The sequence below is a fragment of the Leuresthes tenuis genome, unplaced genomic scaffold (genome assembly GCF_036924035.1).
Source record: "Leuresthes tenuis unplaced genomic scaffold, fLeuTen1.0.hap1 SCAF_21, whole genome shotgun sequence".
Taxonomy (NCBI): Eukaryota; Metazoa; Chordata; class Actinopteri; order Atheriniformes; family Atherinopsidae; genus Leuresthes; species Leuresthes tenuis.
In genome coordinates, this window is record NW_027325375.1 from 2371815 (window position 1) to 2385230 (window position 13416).

The window sequence follows — 13416 nt, forward strand, 5'->3', positions numbered from 1 at the left end:
TCTGGGTGCAGCCACTGGAAGCTCGGGAACCAGGTTTCCATCCCTGCCCTGCAGGAGTTCACCGTCTGCCTCCACCTGCAGCTCGAGGTATTGCTGAGAAGCTTTCTTTCCCAGATATACAACGCTGGCACAGTTTAAGAGGTTAGAAAACCCCTTTTCAACCACACCCAGGTCCAAGGCCCCACTCCGTGGACCATCTTCATGTACCGTCATCCTGAGTTTCAGCATGCTGAGCTGGGCTTAGGGGGGGAGACGGGGCGTTTGGTGGTTTGGCTGTTCGGCACAGAGCTGACGACCCCGCAGATCCAACTCCAGCTGTCTCAGTGGTACTCGCTGTGCCTCACCTGGTCTCAAACCACCAACAGACCTGCCCTGTACGTCAACGGGAGCCCCATCGACATCACGCCAGGTGGGTTTAACATTTTATGGTCCAACAGTCTGAGAAGTCATCTGATGGGCGGTTCACACTCCAGAATGTGGCTTGTTGTGGTCTTAAATGGATTCAGTTTGTGGATTAAATGCGACATGTCCAGTGGTTTCAGATTGAATCCGTACTCTGTGACCATGACCTTCTTCTCTCTTAGCTCCTAAAGCAGACACATCCCCCCTTTCCTCTTCATGCTGTAAACTGTCCCCCAACGGATCGCTCACTCTGGGCGCAGGACACACGCTCATAGATGGGAAAATCCAGGTAATTCCCTTCAGCGGCGTGTTGGGCAAAGTGTCCCAGTTTCGAATGTGGGCGAGAGAGCGGAGCGGACAGGAAGTGGCGTCCCTGAGCTGCGCCGAGGGGGACCTGGTGAGATGGGAGGTGAGCCACTGGGAGACTTGGTCCTGTAACCCAGTACCTGACTCCAGTCTGGAGTGTGGTGAGTGTGCCCCCCCCCCCCTTCCTGCCTCCCTGACTGAGAGTCACAGATTCACTCGTTAAAAAACGCTCATTAAACGTTTTACAGCATCTTCCAATGTTAGCAGATCGATTACACACGATCTTTTTGTCAGTTCAGCAAATACTCAATCACCCAATCACAATGGGCCTGAGAAGCACGAATCATGTGGCGACAAAACGACCTCAAAGGCAAAAGCAATTCACCCGTGAGACTCACACGAGGGATATTTGATCCAGTTTTGGTCACAACTACGGCCTTTAGCGTGAGCAGGAAAACAAACTGTTCGCTCGGTGTCAGATGTGAACATCAGTGAGAGATCATAGACTAAAAAAGAGCTGTTTGTGAACGGGGCTTAGAGGATGCAGCCTCTAAATAAGGCATTATCTGTCTTTATTTCACCAATACTTTAAGAAGAATGAATGAATGAACGTGTGCTATAGCTCTGTTAGCTCATAGCTGCTGTTAGCTCATAGCTGCTGTTATGTGGCTACTTGCAGCTATAGGAGAGCTAATGGAGGGATTTCTACACAGGCACTCTACTGGGACCACTTCATCCACACGCCCCCCTGCAGCACAGTTTATTCACTCCGTGCTCTGTGACAGTCGGCTAACCTAAGTTTATGTAGGAAGCAAATTGACACACCTAATTTTCATATTATGACGTCATGGGGTGGCGGCCATCTTGGATTATAGCATTTTTATGAAATTTTCATGTTTCAATGATGAAATGCAGCCTTTTTCCCGCAGCACTATATGGATGCTAAAACAACAGCAAAATTGAACAGATAACTAATGCACTTGGTTTGTTCAAAGGTACTCAAATGTCTTCTATTCTGGTAGAAGCTCGGCTCCTCCTACTGGGACCACTTCATCCACACGCCCCCCTGCAGCACAGTTTATTCACTCCGGTAAGAACGTCCATCTTACTCAAAGTCGTCGTCCACGTTGTCAAAATCTGATAAATATCCTGCCATGTTGCACAAAACTATCAGCAGCAAACTCTGTGTGAAGTTAGCCGACTGTCACAGAGCACGGAGTGAATAAACTGTGCTGCAGGGGGGCGTGTGGATGAAGTGGTCCCAGTAGAGTGCCTGTGTAGAAATCCCTCCGTTAGCTCTCCTTTAGCTGCAAGTAGCCACATAACAGCAGCTATGAGCTAACAGAGCTATAGCACACGTTCATTCATTCATTCTTCTTAAAGTATTGGTGAAATAAAGACAGATAATGTATTTCATGCCAGAAATAAGGTTTAAAAATACCGGAGTTCCCCTTTAAAAAGGCGCTGTACAAGGTATTCACCATTCCTATACAAACTGTGGGTAATGCTTTAATGTAGTGCTAGTTGTTTTTTACACTGATGCCTAATGGTGGTGCTCTTTGGCAGAATGGTCCATTTACAATGTGCAGTTGGTGTTTGCCATCATCCGTCATGATGGGAACAACACAGAGTTGTACACAGCGAGAGACATCGCACATCGCTGGGTAAAACAAAGAAAAGTCTTCTGTTTCTGAGTAAATTCTTACTGTCAAATGTGACTTTTAAGTGGTTAACTCCTGCTAATGCCGGGGAAGAGTTAAAAAGGAAGCCTACAACACAGCTTTAATGTCTTTAAAAGATGGTTGTAAGGTAATTACTCAGTAATTACTGATGTTTGATGTTCCTGCAGCTCAGAGAGGTTTTGCCGAAGAGCGTCTATTTACACAGAGTGTCTGTGTTTGAAGTAACCAGGTAGGAAAAGGTCCATGGCTTCTCATTTATTTGGTCATAAAATGTGTTTGTGTCACATCAATTAAACTGTTATTAAACCACCCCCCACCCCCCTTCTCACACTATCCCAGGAAAGAGGTCCTGATAAAAGCATCCTCTGAAGACGGGTCGGTAAGCATAACAGCTGGCTTAAAGCACACAACTGTGCGGGTGGAAAGAGAAAATCTGCCTAAAAACTTCTACATTTTGTTCTAAAGTGACCTTTACAATCGCATTTCCAGATGAAATAATGCTCCTCTCGTTCGGCTCATTCTCTAGATGCAGCGGGCGGCCCCCAATATCGACAGGTAACCGTTTCCATCATCTCACGGTTGCTGGGCAACAATCTGCCAAACCACAGAGCGCCGGATCAATTCACCGGAACAGCGATGATGTTTTTATTAGAGAAACGAGGGCGCACGTTACAAAAAGTCTTTCAACAGAAACGTGCACGCACTAAGGAGCGTAACACCCGTTATCAGCGGCGCCGGCGCTTCAGATCAAGATCACGGGATTATTATCTTAATATCTTATGATAACAAAGCCCAAATTCTTATGATAATGGAGGAGCTACAGAAATAATCCGTTTAAACCTTCGACGGTATTGGTGACAAAAACGTCCACTTGGGGTCGTTTTTCCTCTTAATTTGACCATAACTTTCACAGTTTTGCAGCAAATGTCATGATTTTTTGGTGAGAAACATTAATTTGACATAATTTTAAATGATGATTTCAAAATTTTCGCTGTTTTGACAAATTTACTTTTCCTTTCATGGCGTTAGTGGCTGTTTTCAGCCGTAAATTTTGTGTATTTTGTGTACTTTATTTTTTACATTGGCATTTAAGGGGTTAAAATTTAGATTTTAAAAAAATGTTTAGTAATTTTGAATAGAACTGAGGTTGATTAGCAGATTTATGCAAAATATGCAAAATAAATATTTATCTGATATATTTTTTACAGCAGTGAAAGGAAGTTTTTATGAAAATCTGATGCTGCATCAAAGTCAATTATGTTACAAATCTTTGACAAATCCAAGACTGTGATAACATGCAAAAAAATCTCTAGTTTCCAATCATTTTTTATATTGAAAATAGGTCATTTTGTGTTTTTTCCCTCCCAAAATCAGAGACTTCATCTCCTTAATTGGCACTTAAAGGGTTAAAATATTGATTTTTTTTTTAAAAAAATATTTAGTAGCTGCAGTGGATTAACAGATCTGTGCAAAAAATAAAAAAATGATATATTTTTACAGCAGTTAAAAGTTAAAAGTGGCTGAAAACAGAACGCCCTCGAAGGGTTAATCACATTAAATTCTACTGAAAAAATTAGATTTGTCATGTTGATGACCAGAGAATCAGAAAATTAGACAACAATAAAACAAAAAATCTGCTTATTATCGCAACAAAAGAAGCTTTGTTTCTTGACACAGAACGAATAAATATTGACGGTGATATAATGGCGTTAAATATTGATTTAAAATCACCTGAAAATAAATCATTTACATCCAGGCAGTGCTTCGTCCACCCAAGAAAAAAACATCTTATTCTGAGTCGCACCTTTTTCCAACCCTCTAAAAATCCTCATAAACGAAGTAAACAGGAGGGGGAAACAGCAGGGTCAAATCCTCTCACTCTCCCTTTCCCCTGCAGGTATCAGTGCCTGGTTCATGTCAACATTATCCCCAGCTTGGACGTGGCAGTGGTGATGAAGGAGATGTACGTCGACCTTACAACCCCCTACTATGACCCCAGCGGGCTGCTGCAGCTGCTGGCCGACACCAACAGCATTTATATCACACCAGCTGGTAGGAGGAGCCTCTCCACAGCAGTAAGAATCTGTGATGTGTGCAGGAAACCTGACGCTCAAACTGTTTTCCAGAAAGTTTGTCCGGCCCAACTGTCCACCCCCCCACAGAGTCCTCCTCCATCACAGCCCCCACTTTTACAACCACGACATCATCCCCTTCCACCACGCTTAAAATCCAGCCCGCCAACATATCCCTCCCTACGAGCCCGGTCCCCACAAGCCCTGCAAACCTCTCCGGTCAGTCTGCTAATTCAGTCAAATTCCACCGCCGCCGTGAGGAAAGCTGCTGATTGGTCTCCATCTTCCCCGCAGAACTGTATTTCCAGGTTACGGTGAACGTGTCCATAACGGGAGACTGTGACCCAGAACGGATCGTTCCCACTTGGGTGTGTGTCACAAAACAGACGAGACAGATCTAGCTTCGTGCTTCTTAACCTAATGGTTCTTCCTCTCAGCTCAACAGCAGCTTACCTGATGAACTGATGGTCGTCCTGGACTTTCAGCTGCTTCCCAAAGATGAAAGGTATGACATGTAATGAAGCTGCTTCACCCAGATATGTGCCAGATGGAAACTTTCACTGCGAGCACATTAATAAGCACTGATCTCAGTTCCAGGCGTCGGCGCGACCTTGGGTCACATCCCTTTACTTCTGAGGAGGTAAGAAGTAAATATTAAAACTTCTCAGCTCCAAAGTGCCAGAAACTAACTCTGCATGACTTTTAACTTTCATTCTTTTCCAGGGATTCTTATACAAAGTGTCAAGGTAGGGCTCACGTGTCCCTGGTTCATTTCGAATGACTTCCACACAAATTACACTGAACACAAACTACGTCACAAGCTCCACAGTTTGGTTAATTTCTGTCCACCTTGCACCAAAACCCACTCATTTCAGAGCATCTTTCATATTAAATCTGTGCAACCAATAACTCTGTTGCTGCCTGCAGGGAGCGCTTTATTTTCCAGGTGGAAGTCGTGACGCTGCTGTCAGACACACAGCAACTGGAGGAGCAGATTCGGCACCTTCTACTGATGCCTTATGACAACGGCTCCGTCTCCATAGCAACCGAGGACGTGGAGATAAGCCGCATATGTGAGTACGGCTGAAGTTCAGTCAAAGTGGAGGTAAACCGGGGTTTAATTCTCTCTTCTGGCTGCTTCAGTGAAACACAAGTGCACCGCAGAGGCCCAGCAGACCCTGAAAGGCCTTTTTTCGTGGCCGGACACCTCGGGAGGGAAGAACGCCACGCAGGCGTGCCCGGAAAACCCTCACAGCGCCGCCACCCGCCACTGGTGAGAGTCTTACGTTCACACACTGCAGGGCAGTGACTGCAGGGCACGTCTGCAGCTACGCCAAAGACTACGCCTGTGATCATTCTTAGAAGCTCGGCCCGTTTTAGGTCCTAAAAAGGTGGAAAAAGGTCCGATCACAGGTGCAAACTTCATGTAAATGTCTCGTTCTTTTGTCTAGGAAGTTAGATCAAATTCAGAATGGAGATTACTGGCGTGTGAGACAGAAAAGCAGAGTCAGTAGGCTTCATGTGGTGACAGCATGGGTGAAATAAGCCACTAAATCTCTGATTTACAGGTGAAATCAAGCAAATATTTAACACGTTTGGCTGGAAGGCTGTCAGCCCTCATCTAATGTATCAATAAGACTGAGTTCATCCGTGTATTGATCTCATTTCTGTCGCTGTGCTCGGCAGACGCTCTGTGTTGACTGTGTTTCAGCAACAAATAATGGCCGGGCTGTAAAAGCATTAGTCAGGATCTCGGAGGCCATAATGAACGATTTTTGTGAAATGATTCCCTGAACCAGCTGTGTAAATGTCACCGATCCATTAACTGCTCATTTTCTGCTTTAAACACATTCGCTGATATGGATCGTTCAGTTCTCACACACAAACGTAAAAGAGGAATAAAGCAAACTGAGCTGGCATTGACATATAAAGCTCTATATCAGGGATGTGTCCGGTCCTGGAGGGCCGCTGTCCTGCAGGCTTTAGATGCTTCAACACACCTGATTCAGATGAAATGGATCTCATCGAAAGGTTGTTAAGTTCTGCACAAGCCTGCTAGTGATGCATTGATCTGATTCAGGTGCGTTGGAGCAGGGAAGCATCTTAAACCTGCAGGACAGCGGCCCTCCAGGACCGAGATAAAACTCTGTTTAAGGTCCTTTAATAGAGTCCCGTCTGTTTTCCCTTGACAGCAAACTGCGTCTGGAGACCCACTGGACAGATCCGGACCTGGAAGACTGCCATCCAGTGGTGGAAACCATCCCTGATCTGGACCATGTTGAAGTCACCGCTGGTATGTGGTTCTGTTTGTGGAGCTGCAGCCGTTTCTCACACCGGAATCTAAAATGTCATCCATCTGCAGAGAATGCAAAGGACGTGGTGGGGATGATTAAAGACTTACTGAGGAACCCCTTCCCTCTCACCGACAAAGAGCTGATCGCAATCCTCAACAAGCTGAAGGACGTTCTCAGCGTCAGCATTGTCACGCCACAACTTGGCCAAGCTCTGATCGACGTCATTTCAAGCATACTGGAGTCTGAAAGCGACCTCGTGCCTTTCACCAACACGTACGTCTGAAACCAGCACAAAAATGCAAGCAGAGCCCTCACTGATCAGCAATCTGTGCACAACCCGCTTCTGTTTCCCTCTCCAGCATCCTGAACATTACAGAAGAAGTAGGAGACAGAATGGTCGGTTACGAGGGCTCCTACACCCTGGCTGCTCCAGCGATCGCCATCTCTGTGGTGGATGTAGCTCCTGAACAGCTCGGCAGCTTAAGTTTTGGGGTGACGTCTGATCCGACTGGCACAAACCCAGAGGTAAAAAATAAAAAACACTCTCTTTAATCGGTCTCATCTGCTCTTTGGAAAGATTTCGCTCGTAAAAGTCCATCCTTTACACCATTTAGGGTGAAATGGATCAGCCTCAGCCCCGAGGCAGCTTAAATTAATTCAAGTTCATCCCATTCTTTATCTATAAGGGCTAATGTGACGTCGGCCCACCCTGAGCACAGAGAACAGCTTCAACTTTTCCACAAGGTTTAGGAGTGTGTTTATGGCAGTTTTTGACCATTTTTCCAGAAGCCTGGCTCTCAGTCTCTGCTCTAACTCATCCCAAAGGGACTCTATCAGGCTGAGGTCAGGTTCTTCCACACCAAACTGGCTCATCCAGGTCTTTATGGACCTTATTTTGTGCTCTGGTGCACAGTCCTGTTGGAGCAGGAAGGGTCCATCCCCAAACTGTTTCCACAGAGTTGGGAGCATGAAATGGTCCAAAATCTCTTGGTATCTGAAGCATTCAGAGTTCCTTTCACTGGAACTAAGGGGCCAAGCCCAGCTCCTGAAGAACAACCCCACACCATAATCCCCCCTCCACCAAACTTAACACTCAGCACAATGCAGTCAGATACGTACCGTTCCCCTGGCAACCGCCAAACCCAGACTCCTCCATCAGGTTGTTAGATGGAGAAGCGTGATTTAACCCTCCAGAGAACTCGTCTCCACTGCTCTGGAGTCCAGCGGCGGCAGCTTTACACCACTGCATCCGACGCTTTGCATTGCACCTGGTGATGCAGTTACCATGGAAACCCATTCCACGAAGCTCCCTCCGCTCTGTTCTTGAGCTGCTCTGAAGGCCACATGAAGTTTGGAGGTCTGCAGCGACTGACTCTGCAGAAAGTCGGCGCCTCAGACTTCCACTCTGTTATAATCCCACTGACAGCTGTGTCTGGGGAATATTTAGCAGCGAGGAAACTTCACGACTTGTTGCCCAGGTGGCATCCTGTCACGGCACCACGCTGGAACTCGCTGAGCTCCTGAGAGCGAGCTGTTCTTTCCCAGTTTGTAGAAGCAGTCTGCAGGCCGAGGTGCTTGGATTTAAGCACCTGTGGAAGGGACTGGAACACCTGGGTTTAATTATGGGCGGGTGAATACTTTTGGGAGATTCATGCATCGAAACATTCTGCAAAAACCCTGCTTCAAGCATAAATCTCTCTTTCTGTTCTAGATTTTTATCAACAGCTACCCCTTCAATGGCACAGTGGCTTTCATCTCGCTGCCTCCTGTCCTGCAGCACAGCTTCCCACAGCCGGGCCTGAACCAGAACCAACCCAGAGTGCAGTTTCAGTTCTTCAGCATCCCACACCTCTTCCAGGTCCATTACATCAAAAAGCACAAAACACTCTGACAAACCGTGTCATTCCCACGCGCTGAACGCTTTGTTTCCTTTTGCAGGGCAGCCCAGACCAGCTGATCCTCAACACCTTTGTGGTGTCTGCCAGCGTGAGCAACGCCAGCTGTCCAATCAAAGACCTGGAGGAGGACGTCGAAGTCATGCTCCGGCATCTTAAGCCTAAAGCGGTAGGTCTTTCACTGCTGTGATGCTTCCAAAGCTGCTGATATTATGAAGGACTGAGCAGATCTCATTTTCTGTTCTGTTAAAGCTTGACAAGGAAGTAAAGTGCGTTTACTGGAACTTCAATAAAAACAGTAGGTCCTGATTTAACCCCTTTTCAAACTGTAATAAAGGCTGGATGAACGAGGACAAATCATGTGTCGATGTTTCCATGCAGATGGACACGGAGGCTGGGATGATGACGGCTGCCGAATACACAACAGCAGCTCCAACTCCACCACCTGCCTGTGTGATCATCTCACACACTTCGGAGTCCTTCTGGTACAAACTAGTACAGATATGCAGTTTAGGGAGTTTAGGAATAATACCAGCAGTGCAAACAGTCCTATAACTAACTCTGCATAACAGCATTAAATCAACTTATCTGGTGTAAAAGCTCCACCCTGCAGCTCTGAGTCACTGCCTTCTCTGTCGTGATTGGATCTGATGACACCTTCACGGTCAATAAATACATATTTACTACTGTTGACAAAGCAGCGTTTCTGTCTAGGATGTCTCCAAGACTCCCGTGGACCCGGCCAATGGACAGATCCTGACCATCATCACCTATGTTGGCTGTGGAGTCTCGTCGCTCTTCTTGGGAATCACGGTTCTCACTTACGTGGCTTTGGAGTAAGACAACCACAGGATTGTTTTTCTACAGCCCTGCCAACACAAATGCATTTAAAAATGTAAAAATGTGTGTTTTTTAATGAAAAATGTGTTTTTTTTCTTTGTTTCTTTGCCTTTGCATTCCTTAAAGTAACAACAACTGACCGACACTATGCTTATTTCCGTGTCCACCTTAGAAAGCTCCGTCGAGACTATCCTTCCCAGATCCTCATCAACCTCTCTCTGGCCCTGCTGTGCTTGAACCTGGTGTTTCTGACCAACTCCTGGCTGTCGTCGTGGGGCCTGCATGGCCTCTGTGTGGCTGTGGCCGCCATGCTGCATTACTTCCTCCTGGCATCTTTCACCTGGATGGGATTAGAGGCTGTTAACATGTATTTTGCCCTCGTCAAAGTGTTCAACGTCTATGTGCCCTCATACATCCTCAAGTTCTGTGCTGCGGGATGGGGTGAGCTGTTTTTGCCTGGCCGGCTTTCAATAATTGTAGATATTTAAGTTTTAATGGAACTCTTTGCGACAGGGATTCCTCTGGGGATCTGCATCCTGGTGCTCATTGTGAACCGAGAGGCGTACGGCAGCCACCTCCACACAGACACTCGCTCTGCTTCACAGCCACTGGACAACTCGGACAACTTGTGAGTCAAGGCTTTGACCTTTGACCTAAACGTGAGAGTTTTAAATCAACAGCAAGACTAACAGAACGCGTCTCGGTGCGTCTTTTCTACCCCTTTCCTTTGTTGCTCCCTCAGCTGCTGGATCCAAGACGATGTGACGTTTTATGTGTCTGTGGTCGCCTACGCTGCGCTGGTCTTTCTCTTTAACATCGGGGTAAATGATCTCTGTAAAGTATAAGCATTAAAGACAAATCCTCCTAATCTAATTTAAGGCAGACCACTTTTAGAGAAGTATAGTTTTAGACTGATGAGACCAAACTATCAAAAGCACATAAGACTTATTTTACCATCTCTAAAGAGAAAGCACGTCTCAGTATAACCAAATTTAAATCCTTTTCTGTTCTCCTGTATTTTAAGTTCTCTAAGCCTTCTTTTGGGTCTCCTTTTAGGTTTTTGTGGTGGTTCTGATTCAGATTCGTAAAATGCGATTCAACAGTCCAGCAGGAACCCGGAGAGGACTTTTGCACGACTTGAAGGGAGTTGCCAGTCTCACTTTGTTGCTTGGGCTGACGTGGACTCTTGGCCTCTTTACCTGGGGACCAGGAAGGATGGTTCTGCTGTACATGTTCTCTGGACTGAACACCCTGCAAGGTTGAGATTTCTTTTTTCTTGCATTATTCATTGAAAATTGAATGACGTCCAGCATGTCTAGAAAGCAGAGCAATTACATGCAATTTCTCAGAATTTGATCTAATTTTACCAAACTCATGGGAGGCTTTAGGTTCTTAAACAACATCTGACCGCAGGTCAGGCCTTTAACATTTAATCTGTCATGGTTTGGCAGCTGTAGCGGGTCCTTGTCACAGTTTGGGGGATTATAGGCTGAATTTACTGACCTAAAGGTGCCATTTGTATAAAAAAAAAAAACACTGCTGCCTCCAACCGAGGCGGGAAAAGCAATAAATATGATGAAAAATATGCAGCTAAGGCAACTCTAGGGACAGACAATCAGTCAATGTAGGGTCGTCTGCTCGCGGGCCAACAGAAGAACAAGAAAAAGAATATAATGAATGACGTCTGCTGAGAGAAGAGATTCAACATTGCAAAAACCGTGTTTATTCCAGGTCTTTTTATCTTCCTCTTCCACTGTCTGATGAAGGAGAACGTGAGGAAACAGTGGAGGATTCACCTGTGCTTCGGACGTTTTCGACTGGAGGAGCACTCTGGTACCGGCACATAAACACTGGGATGCCACACAAACACTCACAGTATATATATGAAACAAAAAACCGTCTGAATCAGGGTGTCAGACTGTTGTAAGAGCAGTTCTACCGTGTCTGACACCTTTGTCCAGAGTGGAGCAACTCGGCATCGGTCGGAGTCCAGGCCAAACCAAAGGAAAATCCTCCAAAAGCAAGAATACCGTCGGTCCGCTCGGTCAAGTCCAGCTCCACAGAGAGCACATCGGCCTCTTCCGACTCCAGCCAGAGAGACTCACCCTGCAGGAGACCAACCCTGGGTGAGGATGGTTCGATTCCTGAGTAAAAACATGTAGGATTATCCAACATGTGCAGAAAACACGCACAAATAGCATCAAAATGACATTTTTCTAATTGTGTGGACAAAAAAGGCAGTTAAATTATAACCGTATGCTTTACAACTCTGACGCATTTTTCCAAGATAATCATCAAGTGTTGGCATTTAACCGGCTGTGAATCCCCTCATTCTTCCCTATTAAAAACACCTTAAAGGTTACAGTTAAAAGTGTGATTTCAGCTTGTTTACATCACAGCCTCAGACGTCACGGTCCCCCTGTGGCCAGAGTCCCAGCCAAGGTCACGGCCTCCATTAATGACATTAAATAATTACAATTAAGCTGCTTTAAGTGCAACTAGAACGACGGGAATGTTATTTCTTAACACTTCCCCTTCTGACAGTTTAAATAGTTTGACCCAAACTCTCCGGTATGTGCCCTCAACTGACATAAAGATGATTAGTTTTCCCACACCTCTAAAAACACAGATGTTTAATTATCTTGCAGGTCTTTTTGTCAATAGCCTCGCTCTTCCTCGAGCTCAGACAGACCCGTGCGACGCAGGAGGTCCGCCTTCCCACGGGGGGACGTATCCCACATCTGGCTGGAGAAATCACTTGCTAGATGAGGAACAACAGGGATAATACCAAAAAGCAGCAGCCTAATCACACTGTCTTTTATTCCAAGACAATGAGATGTTTAATCAGCGCAGAGAGGAGCCAAATGCATCCGCAAGGCCCCACCTTCTCTTTTTCACGCATTTCCTTTTGTTGATTTTGTTTCTGCTAAATATTGTAAAAGAGCTTGTAATTATGAAGACATGAGCAGTTGCATCAGTTCCTAGGAGGAGTTGGTTGCCAAGCAACTGGTGAGTGGAGCTGTGGAGACAATGAACTGTAGTACAAGAGTATGGTGAAAAAAAAGCAATAAAAAAAAAACACAAATTTAACAATCCAAAAGTCTCGCTCTTTGCCTGCTTTGCTATGCGTTTCTGAGGTTTGACCAAACATGGCGCCGGTCTGAGCTACCGTTTTGACACGTGAACAGCTCACCGTGCAGCGCTCATTTCGCTGAAGTGGCCCATCTCTGCTGCTCACTTCAACCATTTGAAGCCAGTGCGGTCCTGGGTCTTTATACTCTGAATATCCACGGCATGCATTGATATTTCATTTCTCATAGAGACTTCTGCTGGTACTTTCACTGTAAATGTGCTCGCTGAGAAAGGCATCAGTCACTCGTTCCGTCTCACTACTGAAAGAGATGTGTTGACACCTGCTAAAGCTTTAGTTTAGTTAGTTTTGATCATGACTGGCTCCATAATCAGGCTAACAAAGGCTTCTGTCCCAACTGGGTCCCTCCGTTGGTCCCAGGATTGTCGTCTAGCAGCTCCTACACCACGCCTAAGACAATCCAAACTCTGTTCATGTGTCGTCCCACGATGGTGGAATGACCTACCGAGCGCTACCAGAACAGGGGCGTCCCTGTCTATCTTCAGGAAGCTCCTGAAAACCCAGCTCTTCAGAGAGCATCTCCTATCCCAGCACTTACCTTGTACTTCCCTCCCCCCTCTATCTCTGCACTTTATCTTTCTGCACTTCCTTCTATGCCTGCACCCTATCTCTACTCTGTCCCCTCTGACAGAGTCGGACTCCTGGGTTCCTTCTATGGAGCTTATTGTTAGCTTTTTATAAAGCTGTTATATCTTCATTTGTAAGTCGCTTTGGATAAAAGCGTCTGCTAAATACATAAATATAAACTCTATGCTTGACCGAATAGTTCATAAC

At 45.8% G+C, this 13416-nt stretch overlaps 2 protein-coding genes across 2 annotated transcripts; both read left to right on the top strand.

The window, feature by feature from the left end:
• The first annotated feature begins 6476 nt into the window (after nt 1-6476).
• LOC140280257 (adhesion G-protein coupled receptor G2-like) lies at nt 6477-10336 on the top strand. The gene is made up of 12 exons (XM_072375558.1): nt 6477-6493; nt 6655-6755; nt 6825-7029; nt 7116-7281; nt 8468-8614; nt 8695-8820; nt 8904-8949; nt 9033-9136; nt 9366-9487; nt 9664-9932; nt 10005-10119; nt 10234-10336. Exons 1-12 carry the CDS (start codon nt 6477-6479, stop codon nt 10334-10336), a joined length of 1521 nt encoding a protein of 506 aa, XP_072231659.1.
• Nucleotides 10337-10552: 216 nt separating this feature from the next.
• Nucleotides 10553-12539, top strand: LOC140279950 (adhesion G-protein coupled receptor G6-like). Its single transcript, XM_072375173.1, has 4 exons — nt 10553-10749; nt 11223-11324; nt 11453-11617; nt 12140-12539. The coding sequence occupies exons 1-4, from the start codon at nt 10581-10583 to the stop codon at nt 12274-12276; spliced, it is 573 nt and encodes a 190-aa protein (XP_072231274.1). The 5' UTR covers nt 10553-10580; the 3' UTR covers nt 12277-12539.
• Nucleotides 12540-13416: the final 877 nt, after the last annotated feature.

Coding starts and splice junctions, on each gene's coding strand:
- LOC140280257 (XM_072375558.1), top strand. Junction 7,282..8,467: donor CGACTGGCACAAACCCAGAG/GTAAAAAATAAA, acceptor TTTCTGTTCTAG/ATTTTTATCAACAGCTACCC. Junction 8,821..8,903: donor GGCATCTTAAGCCTAAAGCG/GTAGGTCTTTCA, acceptor GTTCTGTTAAAG/CTTGACAAGGAAGTAAAGTG.
- LOC140279950 (XM_072375173.1), top strand. CDS start 10,581: ATGCGATTCAACAGTCCAGCAGGAACCCGGAGAGGACTTTTGCACGAC. Junction 11,325..11,452: donor TCGACTGGAGGAGCACTCTG/GTACCGGCACAT, acceptor ACCTTTGTCCAG/AGTGGAGCAACTCGGCATCG. Junction 11,618..12,139: donor CTGCAGGAGACCAACCCTGG/GTGAGGATGGTT, acceptor ATTATCTTGCAG/GTCTTTTTGTCAATAGCCTC.